The sequence below is a fragment of the Geotrypetes seraphini genome, chromosome 1 (genome assembly GCF_902459505.1).
Source record: "Geotrypetes seraphini chromosome 1, aGeoSer1.1, whole genome shotgun sequence".
NCBI classification, from domain to species: Eukaryota; Metazoa; Chordata; class Amphibia; order Gymnophiona; family Dermophiidae; genus Geotrypetes; species Geotrypetes seraphini.
This window is the reverse complement of record NC_047084.1, coordinates 60,369,714-60,396,527: the sequence shown is the minus strand read 5'-3', so window position 1 is coordinate 60,396,527 and position 26,814 is coordinate 60,369,714. Positions and strand designations below refer to the sequence as shown.

The 26,814-nt window shown below is 43.4% G+C and overlaps 1 protein-coding gene across 8 annotated transcripts in view; it reads left to right on the top strand.

Moving 5' to 3' along the window:
- ZNF131 (zinc finger protein 131) overlaps positions 1-26,814 on the top strand; it is a 195,275-nt gene that overhangs the window by 128,322 nt on the left and 40,139 nt on the right. For 4 of the 8 annotated variants that reach the window (XM_033931980.1, XM_033931972.1, XM_033932000.1 and 1 more), the window contains 2 exons: positions 20,220-20,583; positions 20,686-20,908. In XM_033931980.1, the coding sequence (XP_033787871.1) occupies positions 20,220-20,583; positions 20,686-20,908 (587 nt within the window). Of the gene's footprint in view, positions 1-20,219; positions 20,909-26,814 lie in introns of all 8 variants that reach the window. The other 4 variants (XM_033931963.1, XM_033931954.1, XM_033931933.1 and 1 more) reach the window with 1 other exon arrangement.

Genomic DNA, 26,814 nt, shown 5'->3' with positions numbered 1-26,814 from the left:
ATGAATCAAATAATCCTTTGGTACAATGAACATTAATTGGAAGAACTTCAGATTTACTCCAATTAATTTTATATCCAGAAAATTTTCCAAACTTCTCTAGAAGATTAAGTAAACATGGAATGGTTTTCCCCGGTTCTCTTAAATACAGTAAAATATCATCTGCATATGCAGAAAGTTTAAATTCCCAATTCGAGTATGGGATTCCTTTTATCCCCTTTGTTTGATTAATTGCAATTAATAAGGGTTCAAGAACAACATCAAAAAGTAAAGGGGACAAAGGACAACCTTGTCTAAACCCCCCTTAGCAAGTTAAATCTATCAGATAAATTATTATTAATATATAATCTTGCACCAGGAGAGCTATACAGTGTCTGAATCATTTTAATAAAACCGGGGCCTATACCAAACCATTCTAAAGCTTGGTACATAAAACTCCATTCCACTCTATCAAATGCTTTTTCTGCATCAAGAGACACTAGAAAAGCTGGATCATTAATATTTTTTGCTAAATTTAAAGAGTGAAATGCTAATCTAGTATTATTTGACGAATGCCTTTTAGCAATAAATCCTGTTTGGTGAACATCAATAATAAAAGGAAGAGCTTTTGCCAATCTTAATGCTAACACTTTAGTAACCAATTAACCATCTACATTTATCAAAGAGATAGGCCTGTAGTTTGAAACCAAAGTAGGATCCCTGTTTGGTTTTGGCAAGACAATAATTACAGAATCAGCCATAGTACCTGATATATTCCCATTATTCATTTGATACTGATATAAATTTAATAGATATGGTAAAATAATATTTTGAAATGATTTATAAAATTCAACAGTATATCCATCACCACCTGGAGCGGATCCAACTCTAAGAGACTTCAATGCTGATTCTACTTCTTTTAAAGATATAGGTTCTTCTTTTTATATGATCCGGAACATTTGGTCCATTAAATGACTTTAAAAAATCTAACCCATCTTGTTCTTTATTTTCATAAGTATCAGAAGAATATAAATCCTTATAAAAATCAAGAAACTGCATTAAAATATCCTTAGTGCTAGTGTGTGTATTGCCCTGCACATCTTTAATTGCTATAATCTTAGATTTCCTTTTTTTTGCTTTAAGAAAATTTGCTAATAATCTTCCAGCCTTGTTTGAATTACCATAATACTGAACTTGCCGAGAGAACATATCTTTCCTCACAATTTAAGAAGAAATCTCATTATACTTAGCTTTTACTTTTAATAATTTTTGTAATATATCATGTTCCCATTTCTCAATTAATTTATTTTCTAGTACTTTAATTTCTTTTTCCAAATCAACAAATTGTTTTTTAGTTTGTTTTTTAATAAATGCTGAATATGAAATAATATTTCCTCTCATTGTTGCTTTAAAAGCATCCCATAAAATCTCAATATTTATATTATCCTAATTATTAATTTGAAAAAATTCAGTCATCTTTACTTTAAGATCTTCCAGGAAGTTCGAATCCGCAAGTAAAGCATTATCAAATCTCCAAATTGATTTAGAATATACTAAATCATCATACTGAAAGTCAATCCACACACCAGCATGATCCAAAATTACAATAGGATCAATAACTGCTTTCATCACACACTGTGCTATATTATTAGAAACAAATATATAATCAATACGTGAAAAAGACTTATGGACCTGAGAACAAAAAGAAAATTCCTGATCATTAAAATGAAGAATATGCCATATATCAACCAAATCACAAGATTGTACCAAATTTTCTAAACCTAACGATTTCATAATTCTACTTGGTCTCTTATCCAAAATCGGATCCATTACAGCATTGAAATCTCCTGCTACCACTAAATTAGAAGCAGCCAGTGGTAACAATATTTGTTGAATTTGTTTAAAAAACTCCATTTGATTTGAATTAGGAGCATACAAATTAAATAAATCCAGGGTTGTATTTCTCAAAACCATTTTGATATGCACCCATCTTCCTAAAGGACCAGAATTTACTAATTGAAAATCAGCACTACATTTCCTATTTACAAGAACAGCTACCCCAGCTTTTTTCCCTACAGCAGGTGCAAACAAACATTTAGATACCCAACCCCCTGATAGCTTCTTAGATTCCATCCCGGAAAGATGCGTCTCTTGAATGAAATATACATCCGCATTCTGTTTATGGAGAAAAGCTAACATTTTCTTTCTTTTAATTGGGTGATTTAGACCATTGACATTGATAGAAAAAATTTTAATATCCATCTAATTTTCTGATTAAATTTTGACATATATCTCTATAATAAATTTTATGATCAGACACCAGCACATTTTTAACATATAATCTCTTTTTTACTAATAATGTACCACTGAAACCCTTAAATTCCCTACCTCACCTCCCATTCCCTCCCCTAACCCTCCCACCCCCATCATATAATAATTGTGTAAACTTGGCAACACACATATTAGATCAGGCATAAGCTCCAGAAAGATCATCTTAAATCAACATTCTAATTTAACTCACATAAATAATTATAACATTAACCTCCTTTTTCTATTTTATATTTAAGATGTAATTATAATCCTATTCCCCTTTAATCACCCTTCCCCTTGCATTCTACATCCCAAATTATACTAGAATATATATCTAATATTTCACTTTCAATCTTAATTTTAATATAACAAGAATTAAAATTATTCCAATATATATGAAGTCTTAACCTATCTCAATTCCCTTTCTAAGAATCTAATTAATCTCTCCAAAGTCCTCATCACCATTGAACTATCCCAAAAACCTCCCTTCTATTTCTAGAATTACAATTTTTAATTACACATGTAATAAAATAATTTTATTAAATCATATCACATCCTTTAAATTAAATTAAATAATATCAATCCCATTTTTATATAATTTCTCAAAAGCCCTTATTAATATACAGAATATCATCCTTAAATCTTTGTAAATTAAATAAAATTAAATTAACCTAAAATATTTATTAAATATCTCAGCTGTTCTTCTTTTTTTTTTTTAAGACCACCACGTTTTTATATAATTGCAATGTAAAATCACATTGAAATAATATTAATTATATAACTAGATAGCCATAGTATGCAGTATGTATATTATCAGGAAAAATTGAATATTTTTCCTTTTCCTCTATATCCTATTGTCATTTCCTTTTTCCATTCTGATTTACTAGATAATCGAATTCCAGTCCCTCTCTCCTTTAGATGTTCCTTTTTACAGTCCAATCCTCTTCACCCGATGGCCATATGTTCTTCTCTTCAGCAATATTCAATAGTCAAAAATCCTTATCCTTAAGCTCCATAACACCCGCAATCCTCTTCACCCGATGGCAATACCCAATGGAAAACCCTCAAAGGAACCTACTTCAATTCATTTTCACATTTTCCTCATTGTCCTTGACAAGTCCGTTGTAAATTAGTTAAATACCAATTCATTACCATGACAACCAACTCGCTTCCCGGAACTACTTCATGCTCTAATACGTCAGTTCTTCTTCTGGATACTTCTGGGAAAACGAGTTCTAAACACCTCACTTTCATTCATTTGCCACAGTTCTTCATCTTGATCCTTTCATCTTCACATCCGTCTTAACATTCATGCTAATTCTTTCCTTTTTATTGACAAATCAAACCAATTTGCTGAAGATCCATACCAGCTTGTAATAAATTCCAATATTGCCAATTTAAGCACAGTCTCATATCCATATATCCTCCTTAGAATCTGTCCAGCACATAAAGTGAATGCCCCGCACTAGAGTCATTAGCTTCCACTTTGGAATGTTTATTCTCACTTTATATTCTGTTGACCAGGACCGTTGAGATGACCATTTTGAATAAATTTGAAGTGTTCTATCTCGTTACCTTGTAGTTCAATATACATACTTCATTTGCTTCATGTCCATATTCCTTCAGCTATCATCTTTATATTTTCCCATAACAAAACACTCTCAATATAAAATATCAAAGATTAACTCTTTTCCCTTTTTTTTTTTTCCCTCAATAATACAGCACTATTTAATTTCTCAAACCGGGATTATGATGACATTGGCTGTTCTTGTTCATTAATGAATTTTTGTAATTCATCTGGCTCATTAAAAGTGAAAGATTTATTACCCACAGTAACTTTCATTATCGCAGGGTAAACTAACCCATATTTAGCTCCCATCTCTCTCAATTGGGGTCTTAGCTCCAGGAACCTTTTCCTTTTTAATGCAGTATTTCTTGCAAAATCTGGCACCAGATGTATATGAGCGTCTTGATACTTTAAACTTTTATTTTGTTTAGCCAACTGAAACACTTCAATAACCTGTTGATGCCTTAACAGTTTAAAAATTAGTGGCCGAGGTCCCCTCCGCTTTTCTAATCTTCTCGCAGGGACTCTATGCGCTCTCTCCACTTCAACAGGAAGCTTTGACTTCAAAGGAAGTAATTTAGGCAGTAAATTTTCTAAAAAGGAGACCGCATTTCCTTTTTCCGCCCCTTCCGGTAACCCTAGCAAACGCAAGTTACTCCTCCTCTGACGATTAGCACAATCTTCCAGTTCTCTGGTAAGTAATTCAATTTTTTTCCTGTCCGTTTTACCAAGGCTAACTTCTGATTCCACCTCAATCATTCTCTCTTCGATATTATGTGCCTTCATTTCCAACATTTCCATTTTTTTATTTAATGTCGAAACCTCTACAGTCAAATTATTCACCTTTTTTTCTGTATTCAGCACAATCTCCTTGATCTCCTTCAACTCCTTCATTACCTCACTATCTCCGTTCTTGGAAACCGTCTCTTGATCCGTCTTCACTCTTTTACTACTTCCCGGTAACATAAAATCATTTTTATTTTGTTTTCCCGTCGCCATCACTTCTTCTTATCTCTTATTCGCTCTTAAATGTTCAAATTTAACACATTTCCTGTGACTTTTAAATCTTTCAAATTCTTTCACCATGGAGCTCCTTTACTACCCGACCTTCCTCATGCGTGTCCAAGTCACGCCCCAAGTGTAGAGAATGACACGGGGAAAAAAATCTGTCCCCGTCACCGCCCCGTCATCGGCCCACCATCCTCTGCACCGCCCCGTCACCGCCGTTTCCTTCACCGCCCCGTCACCGTCACCGCCATCCCTTTCACCGCCCCGTCACCGCCACTGCCATCCCATTCACCGCCCCGTCACCGTCCCCGCTGCATCCATATAAGCCTTAGTACTGTAATATTTAGCTTATTCCTTTCTTATAAATCAAAGTTCCTGCTGCTGAACTAGAGAAAGAGATGTTCAGCTGGCAGGGCTTTGTTTATAAATTTTTATCAACACAACTAATATACTATTTTATCCTAAAGCAAAAAATAAATAAATAAATATAATTTTTTTTTCTACCTTTGTTGTCTGGTTTCTGCTTTCCACATCTTCTCATTGAATTCCTTCCATCCACTGTGTGTCTTCTCTCTGCGTCTTCCATTTGCTGTTACTGTGCCTCTCCCTTCACCCCCCCCAAATTGGTCTAGCACCCATCTTCTTCCCTCCGCTCCCTCATAGTCTGGCATCTGTCTTCTTCCCATTCTGTCTTCCACATTTCCCTTCAGGGTCTGTTCCTCTCCACCCTCCTTCAATGTCTGTCCTATTCCTTTCCACCACCACCCTTCCCTCCCTCCTTTACCATCTGTTCCTTTCTACTACCCTTCAGCTCCTCTCGCGTGGCCTATCTATCTACCTTCCTCCCTCTTATTTTCATGGCATGTTACAATGTAATTTGTGCAAGCCACTGGAGCCTGCGAGCTCGATCCCTGTCCCATCCCCACAAACCATCTCGATTCTGTGCTCCTATTTTCCCCATTTCTAATATCTCCCCTATGTATCTGCCATTGCCCCCCCTGTGTCCATATACCATCCCCATGGCATGTCCCCTTTATGTCTCTGTCCCTATGCCCCATGCACATAATTTTCCCTCTTTCTGTTACCTTCCTGTGTCCAGATTTCCCCTATCTTCCTCTTCCATACCAGTGTGTCTCTTCTTTTCAACCCCATCTAGCTTTTTTCCCTCTTTCTTCCCCCCCCCCCCTGCTTCTAGCATCTGGCTCACCTGCCTGTCCTTCCCTTTCTTTCCTGCTGTGGGTTTTTCTTTCCGTTTTCATCCCCTTGGCCCAGAATCCTTCTTCCTTTCACTCCCTCCTTACAGTTTGAGCCGGGAACACGGGTGATCGCACGGTCCTCGCAGCCCCCACCTGCCTGCCCAATCGATTCTAGTGTTTAGCCAGCTCTCTCCCTTCTCCTCACCTTAGTTTGCAGGCTTTCTTTTTCAGCGACCTGCACGCTTTCCCAAAGAGCCGCACACGCGCGGCTGCTCAGTGTTCAATCTTCTGCTCTGCTGCAACTTCCTGTTTCCGGTTGCGTCAGAGCAGAAGATCGAAACTGAGCAGCGGCGGGTGCGTGGCTCTCTGATAGCGTGCGGGTCGCCGAAAAAGAAAATCTACAAACTAAGGTGAGGAGAAGGGAGAGAGCTGGCTAAACACTAGAATCGATTGGGCAGGCGGGTGTGAGCTGCGGGGACCGCGCAATCCTTCATGCCTCACTGCGGGGACAAGAACCATTCACCGCCCCGCGGGCGGTGAATGGCCTTGACCCCGTCGCCGCAGCGACTGCTAGTTTTCTTCCCCGTTTTCGGCGGGTGACCCGCGGCTAAAATGCGGTGGCCGCGGGTAAACCGCCACCGTGTCATTCTCTACCCAAGTGCATTTTCAAATGCATGTGATACTGCTCTAAAAATTCCTGTAATTTGTTATAATTGTTATGTGTATTGGGAGGGGAGGGAAAGGAGGGGTTTAAATTTTAATAACAATTATTATACATATTAGGTAATACATATATTTCAGTTATTATTGTTCATAAATACAGAATAATATATTGTATTTACCGTGGTACATGAAAGGAATTCAAGTGTATGTTTTATGAGATCGTTTTAAATTTCTATGTTACACTTGTGGATGTATGAAAATGAATAAAAAAATTTAAACAGGCAAATGCATGTGATAAAGTGGAGCCTTATACAGTAAAACCTTGGTGTATGAACATAATTCGTTCCAAAAACATGCTTGTAATCCAAAACACTCAAATATCAAAGCACATTTCCCCATAAGAAATAATGGAAACTCAGGCATTCGTTCCACAACCCATAAACTTTAATACAAAATACTGTATGTACTCGTGTTGCAAGACCGCTCGTTTAGAACAGTCACTACACTCTTGCAGTGTTAGAGAGAGAAGAACCTTCGGCTCAGTTATGATGATGATATGATGTGTCTATACTATATGTACTTGTATTGCAAGACCTTGCTTGTTTATCAAGTTAAAATTTAATAAAATGTTTTGCTTGTCTTGCAAAACACTTGCATACCAAGTTACTTGCAATCTAAGGTTTTACTGTATTTGAAAGTTTATGCTTCATAAAATAAGTTGACCAATAAGATATCACTAGCTTCTTTGTCATTTTTCAAAATATGGGTACCTTCAAGCAGAAGCAAATATGTCCAGAGAAAAATTAATTAAAAAAAAATGGATGGTTCAGCATTGCTTTGGGTTACCCAAAACGACACCTCTCTGACATTAAAAATCAGCAGATGAATGCTGTTAACATAAGAACATAAGTGCCTCCGCTGGGTCAGACCTGAGGTCCATCTTGCCCAGCAGTCCGCTCACACGGCGGCCCAACAGGTCCAAGACCTGTGCAGTAATCCTCTACCTACATAGTAACATAATAAATGACGGCAGATAAAGACCCGAATGGTCCATCCAGTCTGCCCAACCTGATTCAATTTAAATTTTTAAATTTTTTTCTTCTTAGCTATTTCTGGGCAAGAATCCAAAGCTTTACCCTGTACTGTGCTTGGGTTCCAACTGCCGAAATCTCTGTTAAGACTTACTCCAGCCCATCTACACCCTCCCAGCCATTGAAGCCCTCCCCAGCCCATCCTCCACCAAACGGCCATATACAGACACAGACCGTGCAAGTCTGCCCAGTACTGGCCTTAGTTCAATATTTAATATTATTTTCTGATTCTAAATCCTCTGTGTTCATCCCACGCTTCTTTGAACTCAGTCACAATTTTATTCTCCACCACTTCTCTCGGGAGCGCATTCCAGGCATCCACCACCCTCTCCTTAAAGTAGAATTTCCTAACATTGCCCCTGAATCTACCACCCCTCAACCTCACATTATGTCCTCTGGTTTTACCATTTTCCTTTCTCTGGAAAAGATTTTGTTCTACGTTAATACCCTTCAAGTATTTGAACATCTGAATCATGTTCAAAGACAAACAGAATGTTGGGTATTATTAAATATGGTATTACGACCAGAACAAAAGAAGTCATCCTGCCGTTGTATCGGGCAATGGTGCGCCCGCACCTGGAGCACTGTGTTCAGTATTGGTCGCCGTACCTTAAGAAGGATGTGGCAATACTTGAGAGGGTCCAGAGGAGAGCGACACGAATGATTAAGGGCATGGAAAACCTTTCATACACTGAAAGATTGGAGAAGCTGGGGCTCTTCTCCCTGGAAAAGCGGAGACTCAGAGGAGACATGACAGAGACCTACAAGATCATGAAGGGCATAGAGAAAGTAGAGAGAGATAGATTCTTCAAATTTTCAAAACATATTAGAACAAGAGGGCATTCGGAAAAATTGGAAGGGGATAGATTCAAAACAAATGCTAGGAAGTTTTTCTTTACTCAGCGGGTGGTGGACACCTGGAATGCGCTTCCAGAGGATGTAATAGGGCAGAGTACGGTACTGGGGCTTAAGAAAGGATTGGACAATTTCCTGTTGGAAAAGGGGATAGAGGGGTATAGATAGAGGATTACTACGCAGGTCCTGGACCTGTTTGGGCCGCCGCGTGAGCGGACTGCTGGGCAGGATGGAGGCATTGCTTATGTTCTTATGTTTCCCCTGTCTCTCCTTTCCTCTAGGGTATACATATTCAGGGCTTCCAGTCTCTCCTCATACGTCTTCTGGCGCAAGCCTCCTATCATTTTCGTCGCCCTCCTCTGGACCGCCTCAAGTCTTCTTACGTCCTTCGCCAGATACGGTCTCCAAAACTGAACACAATACTCCAAGTGGGGCCTTACCAATGACATGTACAGGGGCATCAACACCTTCTTCCTTCTACTGACTACGCCTCTCTTTATACAGCCCAGCATCCTTCTGGCAGCAGCCACTGCCTTGTCACACTGTTTTTTCGCCTTTAGATCTTCAGACACTATCACCCCAAGGTCCCTCTCCCCATCCGTGCATTTCAGCTTCTCTCCTCCCAGCATATACAGTTCCTTCCTATTATTAATCCCCAAATGCATTACTCTGCATTTCTTTGCATTGAATTTTAGTTGCCAGGCATTAGACCATTCCTCTAACTTTTGCAGATTCTTTTTCATATTTTCCACTCCCTCTTTGGTGTCTACTCTGTTACAAATCTTTGTATCATCTGCAAAAAGGAACACTTTTCCTTCTAACCCTTCAGCAATGTCACTCACAAACATATTGAACAGGATTGGCCCCAGCACCGATCCCTGAGGGACTCCACTACTCACCTTTCCTTCCTTCGAGCGACTTCCATTAACCACCACCTTCTGGCGTCTGTCCGACAGCCAGTTTCTGACCCAGTTCACCACTTTGGGTCCTAACTTCAGCCCTTCAAGTTTGTTCAGCAGCCTCCTATGAGGAACTGTATCAAAGGCTTTGCTGAAATCCAAGTAAATTACATCTAGCATATGTCCTCGATCCAGCTTTCTGGTCACCCAATCAAAAAATTCAATCAGGTTCATTTGGCACGATTTACCTTTTGTAAAGCCATGTTGCCTTGGATCCTGTAACCCATTAGATTCAAGGAAGTACACTATCCTTTCTTTCAGCAAAACTTCCATTATTTTACCAACAACTGAAGTGAGGCTCACCGGCCTGTAGTTTCCTGCTTCATCCCTGTGACCACTTTTATGAATAGGGACCACATCCGCTCTCCTCCAATCCCCAGGAAACACTCCCGTCTCCAGAGATTTGTTGAACAAGTCTTTAATAGGACTCGCCAGAACCTCTCTGAGCTCCCTTAGTATCCTGGGATGGATCCCGTCTGGTCCCATCGCTTTGTCCACCTTCAGTTTTTCAAGTTGCTCATAAACACCCTCCTCCGTGAACGGCGCAGAATCTACTCCATTTTCTCGTGTTACTTTGCTAGACAAACTTTGTCTAGCAAAGTTACACGAGAACACAGAACAGAAGTATTTGTTTAGCACATTTGCTTTCTCCTCATCACTTTCCACATATTGGTTCCCAGCATCTTTTAGCTTAGCAATTCCATTTTTCATCTTCCTCCTTTCACTAATATATCTGAAAAAAATTTTTGTCTCCCTTTTTTACATTTTTAGCCATTTGTTCTTCCGCCAGTGCTTTCGCTAGACGTATCTCTCTCTTGGCTTCTTTCAGTTTCACCCTGTAGTCCTTTCTGCTCTCCTCTTCTTGGTTTTTTTAATATTTCACAAACGCCAACTCTTTCGCCTTTATTTTCTCAGCCACTAGGTTGGAGAACCATATCGGCTTCCTTTTTCTCTTGTTTTTATTGATTTTCTTCACATAAAGGTCCGTAGCCATTTTTATCGCTCCTTTCAGCTTAGACCACTGTCTTTCCACTTCTCTTATGTCCTCCCATCCTAACAGCTCTTTCTTCAGGGACTCTCCCATTGCATTAAAGTCCGTACATTTGAAATCTAGGACTTTAAGTATCGTGCAGCCGCTCTCCACTTTAGCCGTTATATCAAACCAAACCGTTTGATGATCGCTACTTCCCAGGTGAGCACCCACTCAAACATTAGAGATACTCTCTCCATTTGTGAGGACTAGATCCAATATCGCTTTTTCCCTTGTGGGTTCCATCACCATTTGTCTGAGCAGAGCCTCTTGAAAGGCATCCACAATCTCCCTACTTCTTTACGATTCCGCAGACGGAACATTCCAGTCCGCATCCAGCAGGTTGAAATCTCCCAACAGCAGAACCTCCTCTTTCCTTCCAAACTTTTGGATATCCACAATCAGATCCTTATCAATTTTTTGCGATTGAGTCGGAGGTCTGTAGGCTACACCCATGTAGATAGAAGTTCCATCTTCTCTTTTCAGAGCAATCCATATCGCTTCTTCCTCTGCCCAGGTCCCTTGCATTTCGGTCTCTTGGATATTGATCTTTACAAAGAGAGCTACTCCTCCACCTTTTTGACCATCTCTGTCCTTCCTAAAAAGATTATATCCCGGTATGCTTGCATCCCATCCATGTGATTCACTGAACCATGTCTCTGTGATAGCGACAATATCTAGATCTGCCTCTAACATCAGGGCTTGCAGATCATGAACTTTGTTGCATAGACTGCGAGCATTTGTGGTCATCGCTTTCCAGCTATTTTTCAGCGATAATCTCCTTTTTCGTATGGATTTTTGTTTCGTTTCACTTTCCGTTGCAATACTAAGAAATGAGTTGCAGTCTTTACTACTATCACATCTTTTCTTTTGCCGGGGTGGTCTCTATAATTGTCCTTCGTACATATACCACCCCCACCTTCTAGTTTAAATGCCTAGAAAAATATTGTCTAAATTTCTCTGCAAGGTTTCTTTTTCCTGCTGTAGTAATATGTATACCCCTCTATCCCTTTTTCCAACAGAAACTTGTCCAATCCCTTCTTAAACCCCAGTACTGTACTCTGTCCTATCACGCCCTCTGGAAGAGCATTCCAGGTGTCCACCACACATTGAGTGAAGAAGAACTTCCTAGCATTTGTTTTGAAGCTGTCCCCTTTCAACTTTTCCAAATGCCCTCTCGTTCTTGTATTTTTCGAAAGTTTGAATAATCTGTCCCTCTCCACTTTCTCTATGCCCTTCATGATCTTGTAGGTCTTTATCATATCCCCTCTAAGTCTCCTCTTTTCCAGGGAAAAGAGCCTGAGTTTCTCTAATCTCTCAGAGTATGAAAGGTTTTCCATACCTTTTATCAGATGTGTCACTCTCCTTTGCACCCTCTCGAATATTACCATATCCTTCTTAAGGTACGGCGACCAAAATTGTACACAGTACTCCAGATGCGGACGCACCATCGCCCGATACAACGGCAGGATAACTTCTTTCGTTCTGGTTGTAATACCCTTCTTAATTATACTTAGCATTCTATTCGCTTTCTTAGCGGCCGCTGCGCACTGTGCCGCCGGCTTCATTGACTTGTCCACCATTACCCCCAAGTCCCTTTCTTGGGTACTCTCATTCAATAACATCCCTCCCATCGTATAGCTGTACCTCGGGTTTCTACATGTAATACTTTACATTTCTCTACGTTGAACTTCATCTGCCATCTCGTTGCCCATTCCTCTAGTTCGTTCAAGTCCCTTTGTAATTCTTCGCAGTCCTCTTTAGTCCGAGCACCACTAAATAGTTTGATGTCTGCGAATTTTATTATTTTGCACTTCGTCCCTGTTTCTAGATCATTTATAAATATATTAAATAGCAGCGGTCAAAGAAATAAGATACTGTTTAGAAAGGGTTCCTGATGTAGCAGGGTAAGTACTTGCTGACATTAGTAATGATGACTCTCTAAGGATAAGCAGGATAGTGCATTCTCACATGTGGGTGATATTCACGGAGCCCGTTATGGACAGTGTAAAAAGTGTACTGTCACTTTAAATCTTTTTAAAGTCTCAAGACTGCCTGAACTGCACATGTGCTGGTACCTTCCTACCCGAAATCAGCTCACGGGACCATCAGTTCTCAGTTTTCCACGGAATTGAGAAGTTCTATTTTTGGAGTCTCTCCAACAACATGTGTAACATTATCTTTTCGTGCCTTCCTGTTTTGTATTTTTCATCATAAAGTGTTTTAGTTCTCTTTCCTTTCTTCAGTTTCAATTTCTTAGTTCACTTTCTTCAGTTTTCCATTTTTTGGGCCTTTGGACCCTTTCCAGCCTGGGAGAGTTAAGCATTTTTAGGCTTCGAGATCACTTGACCTTTCATAGCCTCAGCTGTACACAACTCTGCTGGTACCTGGACTTAATTTCTGCTTTACACCCGGTAAATATACTGATTCTCTGTTATCTGATTGGTAAATATATTTGCTCTCTCTCTCTCAACTGTAGTACTGAATTGCTCTTTTGCCTAATTTACATGTACATGTAGTCATGTTCCATCTTTTAATTATCTATGCGGACTGAGAAGCAATTGAAAAGCCCAGCATGGAATCAAACTCTGCTTTCCTATTCCTAAAGGCCACTGAAAAACACAACTCTGTTTATCACCAACTCTTCACACCAGAGCTACAGAATTAAAGTCTCCAGGCTATGGGAGACTTTTAAAGATAGTCTCCCATAGCCTCAGTTGTGCACAGCCCTCCTAGTGCCTAGACCTTCCCACCCAGCCCCTCAATCCACCTACCTCTAGGCTTATATTATATTTATGCTGCTGTTTATTACTCTAAATCACATAAGGGGCTGAAATCTAAAACATAGGCTAAGTCGCGGGCCAATTATTTTATTAAGATACTTAGGGGTTCTTTTATTAAAGGTACGCTAACCAATTTAGGGCGCGCTAAAGATTAGCACACACTAAATGCGCACCTTAATAAAAGGACCCCTTAGTCTTAGCAGAAGTATAGGGTTACTACCTCGCCAACCCCATGCCGGCTCTGTGATGTAAACAAAATAAATAAAAAAGACTTTTCCTCTTTCTTTTAGGTCCTAGTTCACACTTGCTGTCTAACACCAGTTCTGGCAAGATACATATTTCAAATCTGACATATTGTAATCACAAAACGAACTAAAAAATTTTTTTCTACCTTTTGTTGTCTGGTCATTATTCAAATCATGTTGGCCCCAGGCTATGGTTATCTTCTGATAACTCGCTTGCCAGGGTCTCCTGCTCTTTTGTCATTTCCTTCTTTCTCAGTGCCAACCATCCGCCTTCCATCTCTGTCCTTCCCTTCCATTTCCCTTCCCTCCCCTGGAGGTCTGACATCTTTTCTTTTTTTCGTGTCCATCCCCGCAGCTGCAGCGATGGACCCCACCATCCCCAGATCTACCATCTCTCCCTTTCTCCTTTCATCCAGCATCTCTCCCTCCTTCCCCACCACCCCAACTACCCTTCTATCCAGTATCTCTATCCTCCCTCCCTCCACACCACCCCTTGGTTCCAACTTATCACCCTTTCCTTTCCCTCCCTCCCTCCATCCCATGGTCCACCATCTCTGTCCCTCTCCTCTGTTTTTAGACACATTATTTCTTCCCCACCTTCAGTCCGGCATATGCAAAGCTCTTTGGACCCCTCCTTCCCTTTTTCCATGTACTTCTACACCAGCCCCCCTCCCCCCCGAAGGCCTGCATATATTCCTCCTTCTTTCTAGCGTCCTCCGGCTTCCCGGTCTCATCTTCAAAGCAGCCTGCAGAGGATCACCGGTCAGCTGTAGCAATCCTAGCAGCACGTTCCTCTGCCGCGGTCCTGTACATCAGAGGAGAGGCAGGACCGCAGCAGAGGAAACGTGTTGCGGAGGCTACGGCAGCCTGCTAGGCTCGTTATAACCGACCGGTGATCCTAGGCTGCTTTGAAGGTGAGACCGGGAAGCCTGGAGAAAGATGGTGGGCAATGAGATGGAGAGAGGGAAGGAACGGTATTTTTTAGCGTGCCAAATTTAATTACCTTGCGGGACAAATTTGACACCCCTGATCTAAATCCTCCAGCTGATCCTGACTAAGGGTATATCTCCACAATAGAGTCTCCTACTTCCAAGCTCAGATTACCCCACTTAACTATCACACACTCACTCTTACTCCATTGATAGAAACCAACCTACAATTCACTACTGTATAACTATTCTACCAACTCAAGGTAGCTTTTCCAAAACACCCATCTCCACCACAAAGTACACTCTGCATTCTCCTTTCAGTACTCCCCAAGGTGATCCCTAACCCACCTAGACCAACATCACCACAAGTATCGTTCCCAACTGATGTCACTCATGGTGCCCACTTGAACACAATTATAACAGCTAATCACAGATACAAACTATAAGAAACCAACCTCTGAGCATGAGCTAATTCAAAGACAATTACAGTGTCTAACCAAACTACTAGAGCATACTCATCTCTGAATGTGAGTTCACTCAAACACATCTACAACACCCACCCAATCTTCTATAGTGAAATAACGAAAATGAGTTGGTATCTCATAATAATTTTGTCTACTGATCCAAACTGAACCAAAGCCTACTTCACTGCTCCCAATAATAGTAACCAACACAAGGAATGTCAAATTAAATGCAAGGCGCTAATAAGGAAGGCGAAGAGAGATCTTGAAAAGAAGATTATGCTGGAAGCAAAAATACACAGTAAAAACTTTTTTAGGAATATTAAGAGCAAGAAGCCAGGAAGAGAATCAGCTGGACCACTAGATGACTGAGAGGTAAAAGAAGCTCTCAGGGAAGACAAAGACATAGCAGAGAGATTAAATTAATTCTTTGCCTCGGTCTTCACTGAGGAAGATGTGGGAGAGATACCGGTGCCATAAATTGTATTCAATTCTGATGAATAAGAACATAAGAATAGTCTTACTGGGTCAGACCAATGGTCCATCAAGCCCTATAGCCCGTTCTCACAGTGGCCAATCCAGGTCCCTAGTGCCTGGCCAAAACCCAAGGAGTAGCAACATTCCATGCTAGCAGTGGCTTCCCCCATGTTTTTCTCAACAACAGACTATAGACTTTCCTCCAGGAAATTGTCCAAACCTTTCTTAAAACCAGCTACGCTATCCGCTCTTACCACAACCTCTGGCAATGCTTTCCAGAGCTTAACTATTCTCTGAGGGAAAAAATATTTCCTCCGATTGGTTTTAAAAGTATTTCCCTGTAACTCCTAGACTTTGTAATTTTTGACGGAGTGAAAAATTGATCCACTTGTACCCGTTCTACTCAACTCAGGATTTTGTAGACTTCAATCATATCTCCCCTCAGCCATCTCTTTTCCAAGCTGAAGAGCCCTAACCTTTTTAGTCTTTCCTCATCTTGGTCGCTCTTCTTTGAATCTTTTCTAGTGCCACTATATCTTCCATGAGATAAGGAAACCAGAATTGAACGTAATACTCCAGATGAGGTTGCACCATAGAGAGCGATACAGGGGCATTATAACATTCATAGTTTTGTTAACCATCCCTTTTTTTAATAATTGCTAGCATCCTGTTTGCTTTTTTGGCTGCCGATGTACGTCACTTAGAAGGTTTCATTGTATTGTCTACAATGATACCCAGATCATTTTCTTGGGCGCTAACCCCTAAGGTGGACCCTAGCATCCAGTAACTGTGATTTGGGTTATTCTTCCCTATGTGCATCACTTTGCATTTGTCCACATTAAATTTCATCTGCCACTTGGACACCCATGGCTGGTGCTAAAAAAAACTCTACAGTTTTGTAAAAGGAGGGATAAAATAGAAAAACGTAGACAAAGGTTAAATTGAACCACCAAGAAGCTGGACTCTGCATATAATACAACACCACAGAAACAGCGATGCATCTCCCCTAAAGCAAAAAAATAAATAAATAGAATTTTTTTTCTACATTGTCTTCTCTGGTTTCTGCTTTCCTCATAGTCTTGTCACTCTCTTCCTTTCATCCACTGTCTACCCTCTCTCTGCCCCTTCTATATGGCATCTTCTCTCCTTGTATTCCACTTACATCTCTCCCTTCACCCCTATTATTCTGGCATCCATCTTCTTCCTTTCCCTTCTCCAATAGTCTGGCATCTCTCTCCTCTTCTTCTCTTCTCTCTCCCACACCCCCATGGTCTGGCATTTCACTCTCTCCTCTCCCTTCCCCCACTTCCATCAGCATCTGCCCCCTTTCTTTCCCTCCAACCCAATTCCTTCCAGTATCCTTCCCCCTTATGTCTCTCTCTCCTTTCCCTGTACACCAATTCCATCAGCATCTGCCCCTTTTCTCTCCCTCCACCACCCTTCCATACCACCCTGACCCCCTTTTTCTCCCTCCACCACCCTTCTATGCTCCTCTCTCCCTCCAAACCAGCAAGGTCCCATGATGACTGCTTCTGTTGCCTCTGCCTCTGGAAGATGGAAGTGACGTTGAAGGGGGTGGGCCGGCAGATGCAGGGAGTTGCAGCAAGGTTCCGCAATGACTGCAGCTGCCAGTCCACCCCTTCCGACGTCACATACGTCTTCCGGAGGCAGAGGCGGCAAATGCAGTCATCGTGGGACCTTCCTGCACTTCAGTGTGGCTGCCGATTCTGCTTCGGAATAAGTAAAGCAGCCGCGCTGAGGTGCAGATGCCATTTAGAGCAACTCGGAAGGTTCTGGATCCAGCCGGGTGTGTACCCCCCTAGGGCTGGCACCTGGGGCGGTCTGCCACTGTATGAGGGGACAAAAAATAATAAAAAGAATCGATAACTTGACCGATTTAGACATGTCATACAATTATAACCACAAAAATATGTCATAAAATGTAATTCTAAACTCAAAAGACTCCAGACGAAAAGCAGACTATAGAAAGGAAACCAGAAAAGACCAAACCCATAGTACTAAGATTCAAATGCTAAAATCGGACATGTCCATTACGAAAAGACGTGTGGACCACCGCTAATTATAACAAGTGAGTCTTTAAAATATGAGACGGTAACAGATAGCCAGACCTTGTGGACGGAAGTGACAAATACTGGAGCCAAAACCAGAGCACCGTGATAAAACTTGAATGGAAACATGAATACCTATTTATACTTTTGAGTAAAATTGTGATGCGAAGATGTCATAGAAAAGAATAAATAATGTGTAAATTAAAAACCGAACTCAGAATTAATGAAATAACATGCTAAAAGAACTTAACCCCCCCCCCCCTAAAATAGGGCATATACATACTTAAAATGATGGCTGGTTACAAACAGTATGCCTAGACTATATAAACCTAAACAGGGCAAAAGTAAACGTATGGGAAATAAACAGCTGATAATAGAGTGTATCTTGAAAACATAAGCCGATAGTAGCTCAAAGACAAGCTGACCGGGTAGATCAGGGATAGGGAACTCCGGTCCTTGAGAGCCATATTCCAGTTGGGTTTTCAGGATTTCCCCAATGAATATGCATTGAAAGCAGAGCATGCAAATAGATCTCATGCATATTCATTGGGGAAATCCTGAAAACCCGTCTGGAATATGGCTTTCGAGTTCCCTACTCCTGAGGTAGATGAAAAGTGAAACCTGGGAAAGATCTAAATTATTGTTCAAATGAGCTTCTATTAAAACCAAAGAATAAAACCACAGCACTCGGGAAAGTAAAAAAGGGAGAGTAAAATGGACTTACCAAAAAGGTCTCTGCACTGATGAGATAAACTCGTACGCAGAATAAATGTGAACACGTGACAGTGGGGCTATGATATTTGATCCGTTGAAAGAGGCGCCAAAAAAGTGTTGGCAGTGGATTGGATGCACACTGATAGGGGAGGGGCATCGGGCTGTTAAAAAAGGCTGCATTAATAAATAAATGAAAATACTGGTGAAAAACTAAATAAAAAACCAAAACCATGATAAAATGCCAAACCTGACTGCAAGTGGTAGTGAAAGTAGCATAAGGCACCCGTAGTACTGTTTGTGCCAGAGCTGCTTAGAATAAAGAACCGTGCTGGACATGAGGAGATAAGATGTAAAGTGCTGGCCCCTCACTGCCACCACTTGATAAAACTAAGGAGCAATGTTCTAGAGCAGGGGTGCCCACATTTTTTGGGCTTGCAAGCTACTTTTAAAATGACCAAGTCAAAATGATCTACCAACAATAAAATTTTTTAAAAAACACAAAGCACACTGTACGCATAGAAAATGTTAATTATCATTCCTATTCTGGGGTTTTTTCAAAGAGGTCAAAGCAGATGACTCTATGCACTGTCACCTCAGTAACAACCATACAAAAATAGACAAATATACCCCCTCCCTTTTTACTAAACCACGATAGCAGTTTTTAGCGCAGGGAGCTGCCCTGAATGCCCAGCGCTGCTCTCAACGCTCATAGGCTCCCTGCGCTAAAAACCTCTATTGCGGTTTAGTAAAAGGGGACCATAGTGTAAAATATAGACTGCAGATATAAATTCAGACACATTTTGATCACTAAATTTAAAATAAAATCATTTTCCCTACCTTGTTCTCTGGTGATTTCATGAGTCTCTTGTTGCACTTTCTTCTTCTGACTGTGCATCCAATCTTTCTTCCCTTCTTTCAGCCTGTATGCTTCCTCTCCTCCAGACCTCATTCCCTCCCCCAACTTTTTCTTCCTCTCTCCCTACCCTTTCTTTCTCCCTACCTCCCTTTCTTTCTCTCTTCATGCTTCCTTTCTTTTTTTCTGTTTCTCTTCTTTCCTTCTGTCTCCCTGCCTGCCCTCTTTCTTTCTTTCTCCCTGCCCTCCCCCAAGCCACTGCCGCTGCCATCGGGGAACATGCCCCAAAGCTGCCGCCGCCCCAAGCTCTCCCTGCTTCGGGCTGACCATCATTCCTCTCCCCGACGTCAATTCTGCCGGCGGGGAGAAGAAGGCTGATCGGCCCAAGATCACAATCAACCTATTGAGGAAATACTGCCGAGTCCTGCCTTCACGGAAACAGAAAGTAGGCAGGACTCGGCAGCAAGAAGAGCAAATTGTAAGCTTCACTGACCTGTCTCCCACCTTAGCCTGTAGCGAATGCATGCTTCGGGGCTCTTAACATGTGCATGCCGGCGTCCCTTCTCTTCTCCCCCCCCCCCCCCCGGACATAACTTCCGGTTTTGGAGGGAAGAGAAGGGAAGCCGGCATGCACACTTTAGAGCCCCGGAGCATAAGTTCGCTAAGGGCTAAGGCATGAAATCAAGCCGTTTTTGGTTTTTTTGGGTGTTGAGCAGCAGCGGCGGCAGCAGCAGAATTCACGGCGGATGATAGCCGGGTGGTCATCTAAATTACCCGGGTGGACCGCCTGGCTAAAAGGCCCTAGGGAGAACACAGAATATGTATGTCTGTTGTCGAAATTCTGAAAATCAGAGATGCCCATAAGGATCATACGTGATGATGATTCTTATAATGCAGTAACTTGTATATTATAATATTTTATATAGGGGAATCCTTGCAAGTTTTCATATTTAAGTTTTCATATTTATATTAATCTGAATGTAAGATAGGCTGTGTCATTCCTATTATGCTTACATAGTTGCATATATTTCAGGAACAAAGAGAATTCTGCACCACTAGAAAATAATAATTCCCCGGGGAAAAATAAAGCAAAAAAGAGGAAGATTGCTGAAACATCAAATGTTATCACAGAAACACTGCCATCTGCTGAATCAGAGCCTGTTGAAATTGAGGTAGAAATTGCTGAAGGATCCATTGGGGTGGAAGAAGATGGTGTAGAAACTCTTGAAGATGTCAGTTCTGTAGAACAATCCATACAGTATATCCAGAGTTCAGATACATCAGATGACTCTGCTCTGGCTCTGTTGGCAGATATCACTAGCAAGTACCGTCAAGGTGAGCGAAAAAATCAGATGCAAGAAGAAGATGCCAATTCAACCGATCCCTCATGCAAACAGGTAGAAGGCATTGAAATTATGGAAGTTCAGCTGTCACATGTCAACAACTTGTTCCATTGTGAGAAATGTAACCGTTCGTTTAAATTGTTTTACCATTTTAAGGAACACATGAAAACACACTCCACTGAGAGTTTCAAGTGTGACATATGCAATAAAAGATATGTCCGAGAGATTGCCTGGAAACAGCACCTCACCTGTTACCACCTTGATGAAGGTGGAGTCAGCAAGAAGCCAAGACCTGGGAAAAAAATACACGTATGCCAGTATTGTGATAAGCAATTTGACCACTTTGGACATTTTAAAGAACACCTTCGTAAACATACAGGTAACCACATTTGTTATACTAGTTTATTTCTAGGCCATAGTTTTAAACTTTGAAGCAAGAATGTATGTTTAAAAATGTGATTTAAAAAAATATTTAGGGCTCCTTTTACTGTACTAATCTGCGGGAAATTGTTGCCTTGCATGCCTTTACAGAGGTCTTTCCCACGTGCTAAAGCCATATTCTGCATTAATAGCCCTGTGCTAATGTTGCCATTAGCACACCATTAACAAAAATTAACTTGAGCACTTACCGACATCTATTTTGTAGGCAGTAAGGCCCGTGGAGGGGCATGATAAAAAATACATCTAGGTCCCCTTTTTGCCTAGGCCTTAAACATTGAAAATAGAAGCAGGGAAAACATCCATTCTCAAAAAAAACCAAAACCTCCAAAAGAAGAGTTTTTTTTATAATGGCCTGCCTCTATGTTCAGCTGTTTAAACGCCTAGACTACTACGTGTACACTTAAGACATATAATAAACCAAAAAACAGCCTAAATCCCAAACACCCAAAGCCAGGCCTTTTAGGTGGAGAAGGAGCCAGTCCTTCGCCTAAAAGCTGGATTCTGTAATCGGTGTCTGTCAAAAACAACACCGGTTACAGAATCCACCCCCCCCCCCCCCAGCAACAATTGCGGCAGGAGAGATGGCTCATTTCCCCTGCCGCGATAGCGATACCACCAAGTGCCGCCAAACACGGCAGTTGGGATCGGTATCACGGCAGGAGAGATAGCCAATCTCTCCTGCCGCAACCCCCCCCCCCCCCGATCGGATCGGGCAGGAGGGAGTCCAAGTCCTCCTGCCCCGCCGAAACTCCACCCACCCGACACGATCAGGGCAGGAGGGAGCCCAGGCCTTCCTGCCTTTGACGCACCCCACACCGATCAGCCCGCCAAACCCCCCCCCACCCCCACCTGCCGACCACACGACACCCCCCGCTGACCCTGCGACTCCACCTCCCACCCCCGACACCCCCCTTTACCTTAAAAAATGTTGGACGGATGGACGGGTCCCAAGCCCGTCCATCTGGCGGGCCCGCGATCCTCAAAATGGCAAGCCTTAGGGCCTGATTGGCCCAGGGGCCTTAGGCGCCTGGGCCAACCAGAGTTGGCCCAGTTTCCTTAGGCACATGGACCCAACCCATGTGCCTAAGGCCCCGCCCACAGGAGGGCCTAAGGCAACTGGGCCATTTCCGCCCTAAGGCCCGTCATTCTGAGGATGGCGGGCCCGCCGGACGGACGGGCTTGGGACCTATCCGTCCAACTTTTTTAAGTTAAAGGAGGTGTGTGGGGGTGGAGTCACGGAGTCGGTAGGGGGATGTCATAGGGTCAGCGGGTAGGGGTTTCGGGGGGCGATCATGCGGGGGGGGTGCATTGAGGGCAGGAGGGCCTGGGATCCCTCCTGCCCGTATCTTAGTGGGGGTTGGGGGAAGGGGGTTTCGGTGGGGCAAGAGGGCTTGGGCTCCCTCCTGCCCGATCGTGTCAGGCGGGTGGGGTTTCAGTGGGGCAGGAGGGCTTGGCCCCCTCCTTCCCGATCCGATCGCAGGGTTCGCTGCGGTAGGAGAGATGGCTCATCTCTCCTGCCGCGATAGCGATCGCTCACCCTCCGAACTGCGCCACTTTGGGATGAGGATCATGGCAGGGGAGATGCCCTGCCGCAATCCTCACCCCAAAGTGCCGCTGTTTGGGGGGTGGGTGATCACCATTATCCCAGGACAAGCAGGCAGCATATTCTTGACTGATGGGTGACGGCACGGACGGAGCCCCGGTACGGACAATTTTAGAGTGATTGCACTCTAAGAACTTGGAAAGTTCTCGTAGACCGCACCACGCACGCGCGAGTGCCTTCCCGCCCGACAGAGGCGCGCGGTCCCCAGTTTCTTAGTTTCCGCGGAGCTAAGAAGACGCATTTTTCAACGGTCGTTGAAATTTTTTCTCTACGCCTTCCCGCTCGCGTAAACCCTTTTGGCTTGATTGCCTTTTCATCTTTTATTTTATTTTTGTTAAAAAAAAACAAAAACCCTTATTTTTCTTTTTCTTCAATTCGGTTTTTCCCCGGCGGGGCCTACTGCCACCATCGAGGCTTCGGCCTTCGATTTGGCGGAAGCCGTTTTTACTTTCATGCCCCCTCAGCCAGGTTTTAAAAAGTGCCAGCGGTGTGCTCGGCCTATATCTCTCACGGACCCGCACAACTGGTGCCTACAGTGTTTGGGTCCTGAGCATCAGGCTTCCACCTGCACCCGCTGTGCCACGTTGAAAAAACGTACTTTGAAGAATCGCCAGATACAACAGCGATTACTTTTCGGTGCCGATATGTCCGATCCCGTACCATCGACACCGGCATCGGCACCTTCACAGTCGGTACCTACTTCTTCGACGCCGCACAATACCACACCGGCGTCGCACCCAGGTAAGCCGGCTAAGAAGCCTTCCCCGCTGGAGCGTCCTCCGGTCTCTATTGCAGCGAGCCCAGTCCTGCCGACCGTGAAACGCCAGCGGAAGCGCTCCGCCCCGATTGAGGTGAGTCCCTCGACCTCGGGCTCTTCATCTTCGGGGCGTCGAGCGGCACCGCAGGTACCGCAAAAGAAAAAGGCGGTACCGGTGCCTTCTTTGGATGAGCGCATTGCCGCTGTCCTCCAAGTGCAGCTAAAGGAGCAGTTACAACAACTCCTTCCTGCTCTATTGGCACCGAACCTTCCGGTGCCGGTCCGGTCTGAACCACCGGTACCGGTAGTAGACCAACCCCTGTTGTCTGCAGCATCCGCTTCGGTACCGGTCCACTCGGCCTCATCGATATCGATGCCTGTTCTTGCTCCGGAACCGAGAGCCCAGCATCAGTCGGTACAGACTTCGGCACCGGTGCAACCGGTAACGTCTCCCGGTACCATATCGATGAGGTCGGGTAAGTCGGTGCGCAAATCCCGGCACTTGGAACCATCTACCCCAGAGTCCCGAGACCGTAGTTCCCATATCAGGGACCCTGATCTGTGGGGTGACTCTGAAGAGCCCTTTCTGTCTGAGGGTGAATGTTCCTCAGATGAGGATGAGCCTGCTGTGCCTGACCCATCCTCTCAACATGAATCCACATCTTTCACTTCTTTTTTGAAAGACATGTGTGACTCTTTATCCATTCCTTTGGAGGCTGAATCTAAAAAGTCTAAAGCCTTTTTAGATGCCCTTGACTTTGATCAGCCTCCAAAGGAATTTTTGAAACTCCCTCTTCATGACATCTTGAGGGAGACTTTCTACAAGAACCTAGAAACTCCCTTAACGATTCCAGGAGCTCCCCGTAAATTAGATTCATTGTATAAAGTAATTCCTATTCCTGGTTTCGATAAGCCCCAGCTTCCGCATGAATCTCTGCTTGTGGAATCTACTCTTAAAAAGTCCACAGGGGCTAGTGTCTATGCTTCTGTACCTCCTGGCAGAGAGGGCAAAGCCATGGATAAATTTGGTAAGAGGCTCTACCAAAATGCAATGTTGGCTAACAGATCTGGTAACTATGCTTTTCATTTTTCATTTTATCTTAAGCATCTTCTTACCACCATGGCTTCATTTGAAAAGTACCTTCCTCAGCGCAAACAGCAAGCTTTTCATCACTGCTCGTCTTCTCTGTTTCAACTACGTAAGTTCATGGTTCGGTCAATTTATGACACTTTCGAACTTACCTCCAGAGCAACTGCGATGTCTGTGGCCATGCGTCGCCTTGCCTGGCTTCGAGTATCCGAGCTTGATGTTAATCATCAAGATCGGTTAGCCAATGCCCCATGCCTGGGGGATGAGCTCTTTGGGGAATCCATGGACTCGACCACTCAAAAGCTCTCTGCCCACGAAACACGCTGGGATACCCTGCTCAAGACTAAGAAAAAGCCTCCTCAGACTCGGCCTTTCAGACAGCAATCGGCTTATCAACGACGCTATGCAGCTCGCCCATTGCCAGCAGCTCCCCAGCAACCCAGACGTCAACAGCAACGTCAGCCTCCCAGGCCACAGCAACAGCAACCTGTGAAGCCACCTCCACAACAAAAATCGACACAGCCCTTTTGACTGCATTCTCCAAAGCATAGCCAGTGTTCCAATTTCTACCCACCTACCTCAACCTATAGGTGGTCGTCTCTCTCTTTTCCTCAGCCGGTGGGAGGTTATCACTTCGGACCAATGGGTCCTCAACATCATCCGCCACGGCTACTCTCTCAACTTTTAGACCCTTCCAGCCCAAAGCCTGCCAAAAGAGTCTGCTTTGAACACTCCTCAGTCTGCCCTCCTTCTTCAGGAGGTTCAATCCCTCCTTCTTCTAAACGCTATAGAGGAAGTTCCTCTAGATCAGCAGGGACAGGGATTCTACTCCCGTTACTTTCTAGTCCCCAAAAAAACAGGAGATCTCAGACCAATCCTAGATCTTCACGATCTCAACAAATGTTTGGTCAAGGAAAAATTCAAGATGCTTTCTCTGGCCACTCTTTACCCTCTTCTCAATCTAGACGACTGGCTATGCTCCCTCGATCTCAAAGAAGCATACACTCACATACCGGTCAATCTGACCTCCAGACAGTATCTCCGCTTCATGATCAATCGCTGTCATTATCAATACAAGGTGCTACCCTTCGGTCTTGCCTCCTCTCCAAGGGTGTTCACCAAATGTCTCATTGTGGTGGCTGCCTTTCTACGCTCTCACCACCTTCAGGTCTTTCCTTATCTGGACGATTGGTTAATCAAGGCCAATTCATCTCCAACAGTGCTCCTGGCCACCAACCAAACCATCCTGTTTCTACAGCTTCTGGGGTTCGAGATCAATCTACCCAAATCTCATCTCATCCCCACTCAGAGACTTCAGTTCATTGGAGCGGTACTGGACACAGTCCTCATGAGAGCGTTCCTGCCGTCCAACCATCTTCAAACGCTTCAATCTCTATGTCAGCAGGTGCTTCCACAACATTCCATCTCTGCCAAGCAAATGATGATACTATTGGGTCACATGGCCTCCACAGTTCATGTCACACCCCTCGCACGTCTTCACCTGCGCACTCCTCAATGGACCCTTGCTACCCAGTGGTCCCAAGCGACAGATCCTTGCTCACAACACATATCTGTGACATCATCTCTTCGTCAGTCTCTACAATGGTGGTTGATATCCTCAAATCTCTCCAGAGGTCTTCTGTTTCATCTACCTCCTCATCAACTTGTCATTACCACCGACGCCTCCCCTTATGCCTGGGGAGCTCATTTAAACGAATTCCAAACTCAAGGACTTTGGACAGCCCAGGAAATGAAACATCACATCAATTTCCTGGAACTCAGAGCGATGTTTTATGCCCTCAAAGCCTTCCAACATCTTCTCTTTCCTCAGGTCCTCCTGCTGTGCACAGACAATCAAGTTGCGATGTACTACATCAACAAGCAGGGTGGGACAGGCTCGCGCCTCTTGTGCCAGGAAGCCCAGAAGATTTGGGCTTGGGCCACAGATCACCAACTATTCCTGAAAGCTATCTACATTCAGGGAGAACAGAATTCCTTAGCGGACAAGCTCAGCAGAATTCTCCAACCTCACGAGTGGACACTCGATCCTGTAACTCTACAGTCCATCTTCGCTCAGTGGGGCACTCCTCAGATAGACCGCTTTGCAGCTCGTCACAATCACCAGCTGCCCCTATTCTGCTCCAGACTCTACTCTCCTCACCGTCTGGCAGCGGACGCTTTTCTTCTGGATTGGTCCAATCTGTTCCTGTATGCTTTCCCTCCTCTGCCGCTCATGTTACGAACCTTGTTCAAGCTCAAAAGGGAAAGAGCCACCATGATTCTGATTGCTCCACGGTGGCCCAGACAACATTGGTTCTTCCTTCTACTTCAACTCAGTTCCAGAGAACCCTTTCTGCTTCCACTATTTCCTTCTCTGCTTACGCAGCATCAAGA